The sequence below is a fragment of the Ranitomeya imitator genome, chromosome 5 (genome assembly GCF_032444005.1).
Source record: "Ranitomeya imitator isolate aRanImi1 chromosome 5, aRanImi1.pri, whole genome shotgun sequence".
In the NCBI taxonomy this organism is placed as follows: Eukaryota; Metazoa; Chordata; class Amphibia; order Anura; family Dendrobatidae; genus Ranitomeya; species Ranitomeya imitator.
In genome coordinates, this window is record NC_091286.1 from 128,643,552 (window position 1) to 128,662,435 (window position 18,884).

General features: G+C 42.7%; 1 protein-coding gene across 1 annotated transcript in view; it reads right to left on the bottom strand.

The window, feature by feature from the left end:
* The window catches only part of MTHFD1L (methylenetetrahydrofolate dehydrogenase (NADP+ dependent) 1 like), a 336,729-nt gene that overhangs the window by 247,394 nt on the left and 70,451 nt on the right, over positions 1–18,884 (bottom strand). The window contains exons 9-11 of the mRNA XM_069769141.1: positions 10,110–10,183; positions 9,930–10,027; positions 3,996–4,169 (exon numbers count right to left, since the gene is read on the bottom strand). Of these exons, the coding sequence (XP_069625242.1) occupies positions 3,996–4,169; positions 9,930–10,027; positions 10,110–10,183 (346 nt within the window). The remainder of the gene's footprint in view (positions 1–3,995; positions 4,170–9,929; positions 10,028–10,109; positions 10,184–18,884) is intronic.

The following is an 18,884-nucleotide window of genomic DNA, read 5'->3' on the forward strand; positions in this document are numbered from 1 at the left end:
GCTAAGCTTTTTGACGCTGGTCACAGTCACAGCTAACATCTGACAGCATGACCCCGCAGTACTCTGGATGGTGATATCTATTTTAAGGCAGATCAGAGTCACCAGTGTTTTTACCGCTGTCACACAGATGAAAGCATGGCAAACGCCATAGGAAGTTCGGAAAAACTCAAGCATAAACTCAGCAAATCCGCAAACATTTTTAGACCTGCATTTTTCCTGTGTATTTCACTGATTCAATTGAAGTTCTTGGGCAAAAAACAAGGCAACGACAAAATGAAGATTTGACATACTGCAGCTTTAAAAGCAGCACAAATCCTGAAAGGAAAAATACAAGCATGTGCACGGCACTTCAGGATTCTTATTGACTTTGCTGGCATAACTTGGATTCTCTAGTGTTTTTGGGCCAATTCAGAATGGGAAAAACGCTGCAAAAATGCACCATGTGCACACAGCCACACTCTCCAAATCAACCTCAATAGCTCAAAAAGCCGTTAAAAAGTTAATGCTCCCAAAAGTAAGTAAAAAGACTGAGCACACACATGCTCAGGCTGGGTTTACATAGATAAGATTTCTGCCAATAAACTCCAAACATCATAGGTCAATCAGTGCTCACTTAAAGCCCTTAAATACATGGGCTGATACAAACTGTAAGGCGACTGAACAATCATTAATATAATTTGGTCCGTACACAGTTAGCATAGTGTTGGTGATCAGTCGCTGCTTTCAAGTAGAATTCTGCTGCTGAAAACGATGACTTCAGTGTCCAAATAAATGATCTAATCAACTGGCAAACAAGCATTTTTCGCTCATTCGGATGCGGAATGTTGGTATCACACCAATGATCGAGAACATGCATTCTCATGAACATAAATATTGTCCAGTGTTAAGGGGCTTGTTGGAATGTATGAAGGTGTAAATGGTCTTTACTACAGATTTATCTAAGGATGAAGCCAATTGTTCACATCAAATGTCTGAAATGGGTCATGTCCTGAAGGGGTTAAACTAGAACTAAACTGACATGTTACTTTACTAGATGAGAACCTTGGGAATACTTTTACATATTGAAGCGATTCAAAGATTTTTTTGAGGACACATTGTACTTTATGTTAGTTGTAAAGAATAGCCAATACATTGCTTTTTTAATTTACAAATAAAAAATATCCAAAATTTACAGAAAGATTTTGGAAAACTTACATTGGAAGACTTGGAAGTCTTCAATTTAAATAGAATATTCTGGGTATATATCAAATATGTAAAACATAACAAATCCCATAAAAACAAATTTTATTACTCATTTAAAATGCCACCAAACCTGTGGCTACCGACACACAAAAATCACAAATACCGTGCTACAAACCACTGTGCACAAACACTGATAAAGGGATACTTGTTCCTGCTATGGTGCCTGTACTGATACCTTCCTAGCTGCGGGGGTTAGCACTCTAGGGGGAGCGTTGTGGCGCCCCCGCTCAACGATGGCTTACCCTAGGGTCCCTGGATATACCCTACAAAATGAATGGACCCCTCTACCAAGATGCAAAAGTGAAGGATCCCCTGTTAGCTAGAAAAGATCACACCTATAACTAAGGAAAACCTGATCCCCCAACCATATTAAAAACAATGGAGAACATGTATCTTGGCAGAAGGCAGCAATACATATACATTTTACACAATACTGGTCTATATTTATATATACGGTACATGTAATGATACAACACCAATATATAGACTTCTGTACCCCCAATTTTATCAGCACCTAGATTATGTCAAGATGTATACAAAGAATGCTCTTTTTATGACATGCTCCTAAATCGCTGTCACAAATTATAAGATACACTGTCACACAAGCAAGGTACTCATCATTAAATCGTATGCCGCCTGCCTTCCATACACCTCCTTTGAGAAGTGCTTCTTCTGTTTCTCCTTGCACAAAGGCTGAGATAGTGGTGCTGCTACTGGGTTGTTGCCCTCCTACGGCCCCCTCCACGTCTCCTGGTAGCGCCTCCAGCCTCTCGACACTACACTGATAGACACAGCAAATCTTCTTGCCACAGCTCGCATTGATGTGCCATCCTGGAAGAGCTGCACTACCTGAGCCACTTGTGTGGGATGTAGAGTCCATCTCAAGCTACCACGAGTGTGAAAGCACAACCAACATTCAAAAGTGACCAAAACATCAGCCAGAAAGCATTGGTACTGAGATGTGGCCTGTGGTCCCCACCTGCAGAACCACTAATATATTGAGTGTGTCTTGATAAATGGCAATAATTTCCATCTGTTTTCTATTCCATTTGCACAATAGCATGTGAAATTGATTGTCAAACAGTGTTGCTTCCTAAGTGGACAGTTTGATTTCACAGAGAGATTATATATATATATATATATATATATATATATATATATATATATATATATATAATTGTCTAAGGGTCAGTCCTTCTGTCACGGTTATTCATTCGCTGATTGGTCTCGGCAGCTGCCTGTCATGGCTGCCGCGACCAATCAGCGACGGCCACAGTCCGATTAGTCCCTCCCCTACTCCCCTGCACTCACTGCCCGGCGCCCGCTCCATAATCCCCTCCACTCACCGCTCACACAGGGTTAATGGCAGCGGTAACGGCCCGCGGTGTAACGCGCTCCGTTACCGCTGCTATTAACCCTGTATGTCCCCAACTATTTACGTAGGCAGCATCAATAGTAAAAATGTCATATTAAAAATAAAAAAATGCAAAAAAAACCCTGCTATACTCACCCTCCGCCGCCTTTCTCGCTCCTCGCCACGCTCCCGGGACCGCTCCATTGCAAGCGTCAGCTTCCGGTTCCGTCCCAGGGCTGGTGTGCGACAAGGACCTGCCGTGACGTCACGGTCATGTGACCGCGACGTCATCATAGGTCCTGCTCACACCAGCCCTGGGAACGCAAGCTGCCGCTTGCAATGGACCAATCCCGGGAGCATGGCGAGGAGCGGGAAAGGCGGCTGATGGTGAGTATAGCAGGACTTCAACGGGCTGTAGGTGAGTATATGTTTATTTATTTTTTTTAAAGCTCTATACTACGTGGCTCTGTGCTGGGCAATAAACTACGTGGCTCTGCTATATACTATGTGGCTGGACAATATACTACGTGACTGGGCAATATACTGTACTACGTGGGCTGTGCTATATACTATGTGGCTGGGCAATACGTGACTGGGCAATATACTACGTCGCTGGGCAATATACTACGTGGCTGCGCAATATACTACGTGACTGGGCAATATACTACATGGCTGGGCAATATACTACGTGGCTACATACATACATATACATATACACACACAGTACAGACTAAAAGTTTGGACACACCTTCTCAAGATTTTTCTGCCGGGACTTTAGTGCCACCTGTAGTAAGTATCAGTCCTAAAAGTCAATGTCGACACTGTAAAGAACCTTGCCATATGATTCGGGATTTAAAGCCAAACCAGATTTTCGATTTGGCTTTATATCCCAAATAATGTGGCAAACAGTGACGACCCTTTATATAGTGTCGACAGTGACATTTCGAATAGTCACGTAACGTAGTGTAGTACACCCATTTGCTTCACGCCAATATTCAGCGGATTAGATTGTGCTGTTGAGATGGCCTGATATGCTCACATAGATGTCAGACCGGAGGCCATTGTTGGGCCACTTACATGCGTGGGGACAATGAAAGCACAGAGGTCAATCACCTAGAAGATGTGGAAACTATTGGGGACGTGGGAGAGGTGTTTGAACAATTAGGATCAGCGCTAGCACATACTACGGCCATCACAGCAGTATAATAGCTGCATATGGCAGTTATGGCCATCATATAGAGTTATGAGGATAAAGAAGAAGAAAAACAAAGTGTAAATTAACCTGTGAATACATACATTATTATGGGTAATCCTACGTCACCCAGTTGCTACAGGTTTACTAGGGAAGATCCTTAGCCAACTATCTAATGCATCGATACATTGTGAAAAAAATTCTTACCCAGCAACTAAGACATATTTTCCACTTGGCTGTTCTTTTAACCTCTCCAGAAGAGACAGACGTACTTTGGCTTTCGTACGGCCATACATTTCAATTTCATCTGTAAGCAATCCAATCTCCTTGGCAAGCACATCAACAGATTTTGGATGCTGTCCACGGGAAATCTCAATATCACTGGAAACATTAACAGATAAGCCATCTTCAGCCATTACAAGACACATATGATGTTTTATTAATACAGTTACACTTGATAAGACATGCACATTACAAATACATTACAAAGCAGTGTCTGCGGTATTTATGTGCAGTGTGGTGTCCATCCCTCCTCCCGCCATACTCACTAACATCCCATGTCTGTCACGATACAAGCCTGCCATCATGTACTAGGGAAAAGGAAGAGTGAGGATGAGGGGCACACCACGTTCCTTAGTATTCTATTAATGGGGAGAATAGCCAAACCATACTCTACATACCTTTCATACCTAGAATTTTAAAGCACTATCCCTTAAAGGAGTTCTCAAGTAAAAAATAAAAGGAATAAAATGGACCTAGTCAGATATTTAAAAGAGAAGACTATCCTAGACATGTGACTAAAACGGGCTTCTGCCAGTAGAAACAGTTACCGAGACATGTCTCAACTGACTAAGCACAACATTTTTTTTCTCCAGCCTCAGACGTCTGTGTGCTTATGATACAACTCCTCTGTTATTTGAGCAAAATCTTAGGAGCTGTGTTTCTTCGCACTGCTATCCATCCTGACATGTGAATTGGACGGGCTGCAGTTTGAATAATGTGATGGGAGCCACTTTATTGTATTCTTGGAGAACCCATTTAACAATGGCATCGTATCGAAGCAACAAAGGAGATCTTAACAGCTGAAGTAGTAGCAAATTGACCATACATAGTAGAAACATATTAGAAACAAACCTGTTAATATCAGCAGCTAATGAATGTGGTGGCTCGCCCCGACTCACCTGATGGAATGTGTCAGCAGGAAAAAGGAACAGTTAAAGGGAAATGAAATAAACAAGAAAAAGCTGCTGCTGCTGCTGGTTAAGCAAAACTGTATGGTCAGCTGTAACTTAGGCACATGGTACATGTGTTTTACTTTAAGGCTGGAGCTACAATTCGAATATAGCAGCGCAATACAAGTGTATGATGCCCCGAGGGTATTGCAACAAGCAAATTTCAAAAGTACCTTTCGGATCATAATTTGACCTCATTCACTTGTATTATGCTGCAATGTAGCAGTAACACCTACCAAACTTTGGATGCACAACAAATGTTGCAGCCAAAGACACCAGGTAGCCCGAGCATAAAGGTGATGTACTAAGATTGCAACTTATCCACAACAAAACATGTTTTTTTTCTACATATAATGTAATAGTCCTGAATGTGAAACATTATCACAGATTAACCATCAAGGTTTTTATCACCAGGACAGATGAAGGCAGAGTGTGTAACTTACAGCCTAGGATGACTAAGGCTAGGTTCACATTAGCGTTTGTGCGCAGCGCATCATCTGCATGCGCAAGCGCATGTTTATGCAGCGTTTATCCGCATCATCTTACGCATGCCATAAAAACGCTGCGTGTGCATGCGTTTGCATTGTTTATGTGCATGCGTTCAATATTTCCAGGAGGATGTGTCGCAATCGGTTCCTGGACATGCGCAGTCCAAATACACAAGCGCATCAAACGCATGTCCTTGCGTATCAATGCATTTCCATAGACAGTAATGCGTTCTTTTGACGCACTCATCCACAATCATCCGCATACGCATGATTGCGCAATATTTGACGCCTCAAAAAATGCAACATGTTGCGGTCGCCAATACCCGCCACACACCGTGAAATGACGCATGCATACGCATCCGCATGCAAATGCATATCCCTGCGTACACCATGTTAAAAATATGTATGCATGAAGTATGCGGATCTATGCGGATCATACACTGCGCACAGATACGCTAATGTGAAACCAGCCTAAGAATGCGGCTGAACACAGATTCCCCAAGGTACCGTATTTTTCGGACTATAAGACACACCGGACCATAAGACGCACCCCAAATTTGGGGTGAAAATTGCAGAAAAAAAGATTTTTTATAAGATGGGGTCCGTCTTATTGTCCGAATTTACAGTATCTTACCTGAGGGCTGGCGGTGGCAGAGCAGGGTCACAGGAGGCATGGTGTTGGCAGAGGTGGGGTGATGCGGTACGGCGTGCACCTGAGCAGGGTCCCTTCCTGCTTAGGTGGGCGACGCCACGGCCTGGTGTCCATGGGGGGTTGCAGCAGTGGTGTGGCGACGGCAGAAGTGCAGGGATGATTAGCGGTATGGAGTGAGCAGGGTCCCTTCCACAGGTGAGGTGACGCAGTGGCCCGGTATGCAATGTGAGCAGCAGAGCCGGGTTAATCACCGGTTTCTTGGTGGTGGCGGCGGCCATCTTCCCGAGGCCGCGCGTGCACAGATGGAGTGCTCTGCTTCCCGGGGCTTCAGGAAAATGGCCGCGGGAGGCCGCGCGTGCGCAGATGGAGATCGCCGCAGCTATTTTCCTGAAGCCGAGATCTAAATCTGCGAACTCTGCTTCAGGAAAATGGCCGCCGCGATCTCCATCTGTGCAGACGCGGCCTCCCGTGGCCATTTTCCTGAAGCCACGGGATGCAGAGCACTTCATCTGCGCACACGCGGCCTCAGGAAGATGGCCGCCACCACCGAGAAACCAGTGATTAACCCGGCTCTGCTGCTCACATTGGATACCGGGCCGCTGCGTCACCTCACCTGTGGAAGGGACCCTGCTCACGCCATACCGTTCATCATCCCAGCACCTCTGACGCCGCCATGACACCACTGCCGGTAAGCCTGCATTACGACTACAAGACGCACCCCCCATTTTCCTCACATTTTTTGGGGGGGAAAAGTGCGTGTTATAGTCTGAAAAATATGGTACTTGAGATCTGCTTGACAATAATAAAAGACGCTCCGGACTGGCTGAGGCATAATTAGGGTTATTCTGAAAGGACTGTTGCGTATCCGTAGTGGCAGAGATCACAGCAATTATGCATGTGCTTTTTTTTTTTTGCCCATCAGCTTTTGTTATTTCGTTGTTTGATTTTTTTTTTTAACTCTTTATTGAAGGATTCCACAAAATAAGATAACAAACATATGATATCATAGCATAACGTCAAAATAATCCATCATAATCACATTGACATAGGTATGACAAAATACCTTCAATAATAAAGTGTACAAACAAACAAATAAAACATAACCTTCAGTATAATATATTTTACCGGGCATTGCACTTCCTAATCAACAGAGTTTTTATAAATGTTTTAAAGCTCGTACCAGATCAGTTATAATAGACACATGTTATTAATCCTACACAGATCATCACTTTCATAGTCCAGAATAGATATACACCAGGGGTGTCAAACTGCATTCCTCGAGGGCTGCAAACAGGTCATGTTTTCAGGATTTCCTTGTACTACACAGGTGATAATTTAATCACCTACACAAATAATGAGTTGGTGATTAAATTATCACCTGTGCAGTACAAGGAAATCCTGAAAACATGACCTGTTTGCAGCCCTCGAGGAATGCAGTTTGACACCCCTGATATACACATCAGGGACTATATCGCAAGATTGAAGAAACCATAGCACCAGGAGCATCAATGGCGAGTCACACCACCTTTCCCAAATCTTCTGAAATTTCTGGGACATCCTCTGTTTCTATATAGTATGTTTTCATAAGGAATTACGTCATTCACAAGTTTCTTCCACTGATTAATCGAAGGAGATTTCCCCCCCCCCCAGCTCAATACTATTACTTTCCCAGCCATAAATAGAGCTTCCTGAAGAAATATTCTATCATGGTGGACCAACATCTCCTCATCCACGACACCCAGAATGCACAATTCCGGTCTACATTCAATCGGTATCCCAATTATCTGCTACAATATCTTCGAATAATCCTACAATTCCAAATAAAGGTGCCAGAAATCAGCCCCGGATTCCCCACACCTGTGACAGTCATCAGTCGCCCCACAACCACATTTTTTGTAATCTACTTGGGGTCAGATAGGATTGGTGAAGAATATACAACTGTATTAACTTGTTATTTGCAGCAGGGGACACCATTGTATTTGCCTCCAGGATATCGCTCCACTGATCATCAGCGATAGAGGGGATTCGTTGTTTGAGTATTTAGTGTGCGGTCCAAGACAATATCCCCCAAAACAAATAGATCTAAAAGCTAAAAATTTAACTGACCAACCCTCACCTTTTCCATCTCTGCCATCAGGGTCAGGAGGACCCTATACATTTTAGATGGTTTTGTTAACAGTTTTGAAAACTGCAACTATAATGTATGAATGCTGCAATGTCTTTTTATAAAGATGACATAATTTTGGATGACAAAAACAAGTGGGTTCATACTCATTGGAAAAGCAAAACTAAAAATATAGCTCTCGATTAAGCAGCTTTCGCCCACAATTCAAAGCAGCTTGAAACGTTGAAAAAAAGGTTAGAAAAGCTGAAGAAGAGCAATAATTTTAGGGCTTTTGGTATTTAACACCAGTCTCAACCACCACCCACTATTCAATAAGAGGGTGGAGCTCAGGCATCACAGGACGTGACCAAGCGCACCTTACAAATTCATCATTCAAGTGGCGTAAATTACCACAAATATACACAAGCCCCTACCTGATGCGCAATCTGGCAGTTGAAAGATGCCACAAATTTACATAAGAGGTGCACGCGTCTTCGTGAATTTGATGCGTCTTGCTCCAGCACTCCCTTCAGTAAGAAGGTCAGACTAAACTTCAGTCTTAAAGAACTGGGTCCATGAAGTGCCCAAGAACTAAAATATCTTTTTTCACTTTTCAAATCCAACTATTCTTTTATTATACATAATATAAAAAGAAATTGCTCTGTATCCAAAGACATCAGGTTCCCGCTCTTCCTCCTCACCGTTTGCTTATTTGGCTGTTAGACAACTGGCTATAGCAGACCCTCACCATTTTCGTTAGTCTGTGTTAGGAGGACAGGTTTGTCAAAAAAGTTCTGAAAATAGTACAAAAAGTAGGGTCCACATAATCTTAAACAATCGTAAATCTTCAAATGAAAACCATGCATTGGAGAATTAAGATCATGCACTAGTTGGGATTGCAGAAAGGGATTCAGAGCAAATGTGGCTCTGAATAAAACCCAAGGGAATTCATAAATATCAAAAAGGAAGTTAGTGTAACATGCAGCAGTCATCTCTTTACCGGTATACTTATTAATGTGAACCTGACAGCTGATACATGCCCAATCCATGGGCAACATGCATCAGGTACTGGCTGTAGGATCTCAGCCAGGTATATTTGACTCTGAAACGCTGCAACGTTTTAGGGATAAACTACTATACAGGTGGGTCCCCGGTGGCTTCTACCCGGATTTACAGGTCTCTTTACGTACATGTATTGCCCGGTTCTGCTAGTTGCCAGCACGACTCATTTAGAGCAGGTTTTTCTCTGAAATACTGCAGATTTTCAGAGGCAATTATACCTGGCTGAGATCATACGACCAATGTCCGATACATACTGTCAAGCACCACGTATGAGCTGTCGGGTTGCCTTTAAGAATACTTCAAAGGGAAATTCTCACAACTTCTGCCATGTCTAACATTCGTAATATCAGTCGGGTTTGAAACAAGCAGTTACTGAGCTTTTGATTAATTTTAATTAGTAGGGGGCTCCATTTGTTCAGCCTAATTTAACTGGTCAGAAGATCCAAATATGGAAATGCCCACTTCACATGTTCATGACAAGGACATATTGATAACAGTTCTGATAGGGAAACGCAAAGAATCCCCATGGCGCTAAGCAACCAGACTTCGATCATAGCGGCTAGAAATGGGCTACATAGGATAATGTACAGAATATTTGCACACCTGGGCACAGGGGAGAGCGGCTGCAGCCTTAAACAATGCAGATTCCACTTCTTGTACTTCTGAGAATCAGACCATCTTTTACTGCTTTCTGCTAGATTCTGCGGAGAGAGGACAAACTAGATTACATCTTCCGTCATGAGAAGCCACATGATACAAGTAGTCATGACTGGGCATGCAAACCTTCAGCCTCAGTGCTGCCGCCAGCGGTCCCACAGCTTGGCCAGGTAATCCATCATTAGACTGTTCAGAACCACCTGAAAAAAAAATTTACAAGAAAAGACCCCAAATACAAGGTAGTTAAAATATATAAGGAGAAGATAGAAGATAGAGATACAGATAGATATATTTAACTTTTCTATCTACAGTATATACATGCATACACACACACACACACACACACACACACACACTAGCCTTATCCCCTGTGGAGATCAGACTGAACTAAAGGAATCCATCTTGTCTTCTTCCTGAGAAATCTCGCTTACAACAAGATACATTTCTGCTGACTTGACATTTCCTTTTATGGAAGTAATCATGTGTGCATTCCTTCTTTCAATAGCAGCCTTTCATTCACCTTCCAGATGATGTAACTTTCTACTGATAAAGACTGGTATAGATTGTTTATGTAAGAGATAGTGAAATATGAGCGCTTGTGCGCATGTCTGTAAAAGAATAATTCTTTTCTATATAAAGGAAGGGCAAAGCCCAGAGAGAGAGATGTGCTCCTGGGCTTCCCCTGTATATGATCACACAATACCTTGTTTGCGTGTCATTTACTCAGGATCCCTACCTCTAGTAAGCCAGGGACTGAGAAGGACTTAACATTTCTTTGGCGCACCGAACAGGGACCCGAGATGAGAGTATTTGCTCGAGATTCACCTGCAGATACGGACAATGGAGATCTGGGATAATGGACGGCAAATGAACTGAAAAACCTGGCCAGGTAAGAGACATTATTAGTTCTCTTTTTATCTGCCTTGTATTATCCGAAAGATCTCTATGAGCCGTGTCACGCTGGGTTAGTCTAGTAGTGAGTAGATACCTATAAAACTCGGGTTACTATATTGTATAGATTTATGAGTCCTGTCCCTGGCAGTGTGTGAACAGTGTGAAGGTTGTGGTATGTTGTGAAAGAAGAGCAAAAGTGCGTAGAAAAATAAGCCGAAATAGTTGGGGTATAAGCCTTATACACGGAAGTCAGCCTAACTGGGTCATGTGGTTGCGTCCTTTCGGGGAGACCTCCGCCCATGCTTGACTCTCATTTAAGTGCTTAACCTCCTTCATTTCTGGATAAGGTTTGATAGAATGAGCCCAGGACGCGGGTCCATGAGCCTGGGACGAGTATGCTAACTGACACAGAAAGTTTTGTGATCTGTATGGTGTTGCTGGGTCTGTTTGCGTGCATAATAGCACTTAAGTACATTCTGCACATTAGAAAGAATGGAGCAGATCAGCCCTTCAATATTTTAGCTCCCTAGGAGAGAAGGCAACGAGACATCACCTAGGATAAGTGATTGTCCAAACGTCACCTGGGGTAGAAATAGCTAATATTGAAAAAAAATAAAAAAATAAAAAAAAAGAAAAATGGGAAATAAACAGACAAAAACCGTCTTAGGACAAGTGGAAGCAGCAGATATCATACAGGAAAGATGTGGGAAGACAGTCAGAAGTCAGATTAGAAGGGTAAGAGAAAAATTGGGAATTTCAGAAGCACTTATGTTCAGTACAGAATGGGAAAAACTGAGTAAAGAACGAGGTGGAATTATCAAAGACAATGGGTGGGAAGAAATCATACACTGTATGATAGAGGTCTCAAAAACAGCTAAAGAGGAGAATTGGAAGTATGATCCAGACACTTCCAAATGGATTATGGGGAAGGGAAAAAGTTGTGACATAATCCCACCACCTTACCTAGATCCAAAAGCCCAATCATTTGTACCATCTGGAGGAGCAGAAGGAGGAAAACAATTTCCAGCCTTGTATCCCAATCTTGGTGGGGTAGGAGGATGGGTATGTTCACACTGTGGACAACAAAATCCAGATTGGAGAAATGATTGCCTAGTCTGTGGTACACCTAGACATGGCGCTGTACTTGCCCCTGTTAGGGTAGTACCAAGACCCTTTAGGGAACCTGGTGCTGACGGGGTAATGGGAACTAGATATCACCAGACCCGACAGTATTTTCCTTGGTCCCCTGCTGAAGGTATGTCCCTCCTGCATAATGCGCCTGATCCCACTCAATATCCCATCCGATTTGCACAATACATACAACAAATCATGCAGACTCATGCTGGGGTCTGGGCGGACGGGGAAGAATTATGTAGAATGAAAATGTCCCCCGGACTTTTTCAGGAATTATTGACACACCTACAGCCCAATAGACCAGTGGCAGAAGGGGGTGCCTTACAGACAGAAGCATCAGGTACCCAGTTCACAGAGGCATTAATAATTTTCATGAGAGAAAAACAGAGGGAAAGGGGATCTACGGGTGTGATTATGCAGAAATTTGGGCAAAGTATTGAAGAATATAGTCAAGAATTAGAAAATAGCTTTAGGGATGAAGGATTGGATTTGACTGATGCTTCAGTAAGGAGACTTTTTACAAAACAATTAATAGAGGGGCTAGATCCGAAAATCAGAGAAAAATTTAAATCCTCTACTCCAGATTGGAGAACAATTGAACAACCAAATATTGTGAAACAACGATGTTTAGGAATAGTCATGGATATGAGAGAGAATCGTAAGCCTGTTAGAATAGCACAAGCTAATACAGGAGGAAGAGTGAGACACAACTTTCCTTGCCACTACTGTAAAAAGCCAGGTCATTTCCAAAGAGAGTGCAGGAAGAAGTTGGCAGATATAAAGTCAGGCAAATTTGTTCCCAGAAATAACCCTCCCCAAACGGACAACCAGCAGAAATCTACCATCATAGATGGTCCCATACCAGATTCAGATTGACTCGATGTGTTACAAACTTCCCTACCAGCTAGAAGACCTATGATACAGGTGAATGTGGGGGGGAGAGAGATTCCATTTTTGATAGATACAGGTGCAACTTCCTCAATTTTGAATCAAGATTTTCTTCCGAATCCGGAAGATATTTCAGAACAAACAACTTTTGCTGAGGGTTATGATGGGGTAATTCGAACACTGCCATATACTGTGCCCCTAGAGGTCTCATTAGGACCTAAATGTTTTGCATCCAGATTTTTGTATGCCAGAGGTGCCCCAACATGTTTGTTAGGAACTGATGTCCTAAAGAAATTAGAAGCTAACATCAATTTTAGGGAAGATGGCACAGTTATACTGACTATCCCTGATGATGCAGAAACATTAGAACAATATGTTAGAATTCAGGCTTTTGAGGATTATGCTGAAGAAAAAGAGTACACCACAGATCTAGACCTCTCAATGGTCCCAGAAACACTGTGGGCACAGGGTGACACCGATGTGGGACTATTGCATATCTCTCCTGTAAAACTATCTGTGCAACCAGGAACTGTTCTCCCACAGCTCAGACAATACCCTGTGAGTGCCCAGCAGGAACTAGCGATTACAAAACAGATAGAGGGATATAAAGAGAAAGGAGTTTTGGTAGAGATACAATCACCTGCTAACACTCCTCTGTATCCAGTCAAAAAGAGAACTCTTGATAAGAGTTCTATGCCCAAATATCGTATGGTACATGATTTAAGAGAAATAAACAAAGTTCTAGATCCAATCACCCCAGTTGTACCCAATCCTCATACGTTACTATCACAGATACCAGCCAGTTCTCAAGTATTTACTGTAATAGATCTTTCAAATGCATTTTTCTCGGTTCCTTTACACCAAGATAGTTGGCATTTGTTTGCATTTACATTTAAGGGCAAACAGTTGGCGTGGACACGCCTTCCACAGGGAATGATACACTCCCCTACTCTTTATTCAAATGCCCTACAAACAGTCCTTCAGAGGTTTGAACCCGAACCACAGGTAGTAATTTTGCAGTATGTGGATGACCTACTACTTTGCTGCCCAGATCTAGAAACTGCAGAAAGGTCCACTGTGAGTTTACTATGTTTTTTAGAAAAAGAAGGGTGTAAAGTGAATAGACAAAAGCTACAAGTTTGTCAGACCAAAGTGGTCTTTCTAGGTCATTGCATTTCTCAAGGTAAAAAGCATCTTACACCTCAAAGAACTGAAGCAATAAGACAGATGAATGAGCCTAGAAATCATAAACAGCTACGAGCATTTTTAGGAATAGTGTCTCATTGTAGACAATGGATTATACATGCCAGTCAACTAATGCAACCACTGTATGACTGTGTAAAAAGTGAACCTTATTTGTTGACAAAAGAAGGTCAGATTTCGTTCCAACAATTAAAAGATGCCCTTGTTTCAGCTCCAGCGTTAGAGCTACCAGACTACACCAAACCGTTTCAGCTTATGGCTGCAGAAGTTGATTCCCATGCTACAGGAGTTCTTACCCAGAAGCATGCAGGGAAACAAAGACCAATTGCATATCTTTCAGCAAGGTTAGATCCCGTAGCTAGAGCAGCGCCAACCTGTGTACGTGTAGTTGTTGCTGTCTCACTATTGTTGGACAAAGCATCAGAAATTGTCCTAGAGTATCCACTCACAGTTCAAACTACACATGATGTTTATGGGATATTAAACCAGGTCCAACCAAAACACATTTCCATGGCCAGACATTTGCGGCTACAGTGTTCTTTGTTGCTCCCCTCTACTATCACATTTGCTAGGCTTCAGACTCTCAATATAGCTACACTGCTACCTCTCGAGTCTGAAGGGGGGAATAAGGACACTGATCCACACGCAAATTTTTTCCCTACAGACACACATGATTGTACAGAGCTCATTTTACAAGAAACGGTAGGCTTACCCAATGTATCCGAAACACCACTTCAAAATCCAGATTTAGAGCTGTTTATAGATGGTAGTAGGTTTGCAGATGACACAGGTAACTTCCATACAGGGTATGCAGTTGTGTCAGAATCTGAAACTCTCAAAGCAGAACCACTTCCACCGAAACAGTCTGCACAAGAAGCAGAACTAACAGCATTGATTGAAGCTCTTAAAATAGCTGAGAACCAGACAGCTAATATATACACTGATTCTAGGTATGCACATGGTATTGTGTTTGATTTTGGAGTAATCTGGAGAGCTAGAGGTTACATGACAGCGTCAGGACAACCTGTAAAACATGCTTCTCTGATCAAACAGATCTTAGAGGCTGCACAAGAAACAAAAGAAGTAGCAGTAATCAAGGTAGCTGCACATGTGAGACTCGACACTAGGGAATCTAGGGGAAATGATAGGGCTGATAAAGCAGCCAAAGCAGCAGCTGTCAAACCCTTACAACAGGTTCATACTGTAAACCCCACAGAAAATACTGAAGATAGACTGAGACAAGCACAGGAAGATGCAGGAGAAGAGGAGAGGGACAGGTGGAAAAAGGAAGGGGCAGAAGAACAAGCGGGAATTTGGAAGAAAGATGGACTAATATGTCTACCTAGAGCCTGGTATCCGATTGTAGTTGGTGGACTGCACCACCCTACTCATGTGTCTGCAAATGCAATGACACTACTGGCAAAGCAAGTCTGGTTGGCTCCAGGTTTTGGCAACTATGCAAGAGACTATTGTGCTGCATGCGCTATATGCCTGGCACATAATCCCGGACAGACAACAAAGACCCCTATGAAGCACCACGTCCGACCTCTCTACCCGTTTCAGCGATTACAAATAGACTTTATCCAGCTGCCAAAAAGTAATGGGTATGAGTATGTGTTGGTATGTGTGGACATGTTCTCGGGGTGGCCAGAGGCCTATCCAGTTCGGAAGGCTTCAGCTAAAAACACTGCTGTAAAGCTAGTTGCCGAACTGATACCCCGTTACGGTCTCCCTGAAGTGATCGAGTCAGATAGGGGTACTCATTTCACTGGAGAAATATTTCAAAATGTACTGAAAATGTTGGGTGTTGAAAGTCAGTTACACACTCCGTACCATCCTCAAAGTTCTGGTAAGGTGGAACGCATGAATGGAACTTTAAAATTAAAAATACAGAAAGCCATGGCTGAAACAGGAAAGCCTTGGATAGAATGCCTTCCACTGGCCCTTTACTCAATACGCAATACCCCAAGGGGTAAGACTAAACTGTCTCCATATGAAATTTTGTTTGGCAGGACTGCCAATTTAGGATGTTATTTTCCACAGCAACTTGTGTTAAATATTGAGTCATTGACTTCTTATGTGCAAAATCTTCAGAAACAATTAACTAAGGTGCATGCACAAGTTTTTGCTTCCCTTCCAGATCCTGACAACACAGAAGGAAGTCACAAGTTGGAACCAGGTGATCAAGTCTATGTAAAAAGACACACCAGAAAGGCTCTAGAACCAAGGTTTGACGGACCCTTCCAAGTCCTGTTGACAACACCTACATCAGTCAAGCTTGAAGGAAAGGCATCATGGATACATGCAAGCCATTGCAAGAAAAGCAGTATAAACTCATGATATTGATGTTAATAATGATAACCTCAACGGAGGCGTGGGATAGACTGAATTCTCTAGCCCCTTTGAACAATAGATTCGTACAACATCATAGAAAATTAGTGCATGACTTGTTAAACAATACACAAACCCTTACAGATTGTTGGATCTGTACCCATTCGCCGGTATCAGCCACAAGTATACCTTTTCTAGCAGTTCCCGTATTAGCAGAAGAAATATTCGCTTGGCCTAATTGTTCAGACAACCTGGCCAACAACCAAATTGGTAATGCTAGGCTGTGGAATACTACAATCGCCATACCAATTGTGGGATGGGTAGAATTTCCTTGGTGGCAGGGTAATCTCTCAGGGAGTAACACACATCTACAATATTTAGCATTTAGGGGAGGAAAATGGGTACCTAGAAATAAGACTGGATTAACTAATTTAGGACAGGTCCCCACAGAAAATCTACAGCTTAGTTTCAGTACAACCGTCCCCCCCTCTGATGCTTTCAAACCTGTAGTATTGGAAAGATACATACATAATAGAAAATGGAAACATTCTAAATTGTTCCCCCAAGGTGATGCAAACAGTTGTACAAGTAAGCTGGGGAACCTGGTTTGTAATAAATCCGATGAGTATATCAAAGGAATGCCTGTATGTGGGAATCCCGCAGCCGGGTACTGTAGCCCCTTGGGACAAAAACCCTCTTGGTGTATGCTTCAGAATGTATCTAGATTTGTGGACTTGGCTCACAGATTGGTATTGCAGCACTCAGCTCTATGGGATCTGCCTGAAGGTACATTTTGGATATGCGGAGAAGGAGCATATAAATGGCTTCCCGTAGGTATAAAGGGTACTTGTACATTAGGACGCCTAACCCCGGCTACATTCATAATTTCAAATAAACAAGTGAATATGCAAGCCGTGCCCAAGCACACACTGTATAAAAGAGCTGCAGATAACTCACCACGTCCCTCGGGGAGGCCACATATAGTACAAATGGGAATTCCTAACAAAATTGCTAGTACCATTTTTATTTATCCTATGTTAACACAGATGTGGGATAAATTAGTTAGAGCCACGGATTATCTAGATGATCAGATCTGGGATATATTGGATATACTAAACACTAGTATAGCTGTACAGAATCAGCTTATAATAGTCACTAACCAACATACCCTGGTATTGGATTACCTAACTGCCTCACAAGGGGGTATGTGTCAAATCATCGGACCCACCTGCTGTCATTATATAGACCCGAATAGTACTATGAGTATGACATTTAAATTAAAGGACGTACAACGACTCAGAGATCAGTATGACAAAGACAATGACCAGAATAAGGATAGCTGGTGGTCAGATACCTTTTCTTTTCTTAACCCAGCCAACTGGTTCAGAGGAATCGGTGGGTGGGTTGCTGGGATTATGCAGAGCATAATACATATAGTTATGATTATTGTAGTCATATACGTACTATTCCAGATTGTGCTCAAGAGTATCTCAGTATGCACAGATAAACTTTGTGTAATAGATGCAAGAGTATAAAGTTTTTTTTTCCTTCTTCTCTTATGTTATCCTTTGCTAAGAAGGTGCAAAAAGTGTCAGAGAACCTCCAAAAGCAGATGAGTGGAAGCATGTGACCAAAAGAAGCAAGAAGACCATGGAGAAATCACCAACCACACAACTGAAGAACCGATATCAAATCTTTGTAGAGGATGAAGATGGCACACCTAAGAATGAAGCAATACCAGCAAGCAAAAAAGAAAAGGGCACACAGCAACAAGTGACAGCAAAAAGTACAGCCAAGAAGCAACGGAGAGTGGTGGTGGTGGGAGACTCACTACTGAGAGGCACCGAAGCAGCCATCTGCAGACCGGACATAACTGCAAGAGAAGTATGCTGCCTTCCAGGTGCGATGATCAAGGATGTGACCGATAGGATACCAAAGCTCTTCAGCTCCAAGGACGTCCACCCATTTCTTCTGATACATGTTGGCACCAATGACACGGCAAGGAAGGACCTACCGACAATCTGCAAGGACTTTGAAGAGTTGGGGAAGAAAGTAAAGGAACTGGATGCACAGGTAGTTTTTTCTTCTATCCTTCCAGTAGACGGGCATGGCACCAGGAGATGGAACAGGATCCTTGATGCAAACAACTGGCTAAGACGATGGTGCAGACAACAAGGATTTGGATTCCTGGACCACGGTGTGAATTACTGGTATGATGGACTCCTCGCCAGAGACGGACTACACCTCAACAAACCTGGGAAACACACATTCGCCAGAAGACTCGCTACACTCATCAGGAGGGCGTTAAACTAGAAGAAGAGGGGACGGGAAGAAAAACATTAGACTCGAACAAAGACGACCCAGGAAAACATACTCAGAAGGGAGGTAAGAACATTTCTAAAACAATCCACAGTGAGGAGATTGGAACAAAACAAAATCCTCTAAACTGCA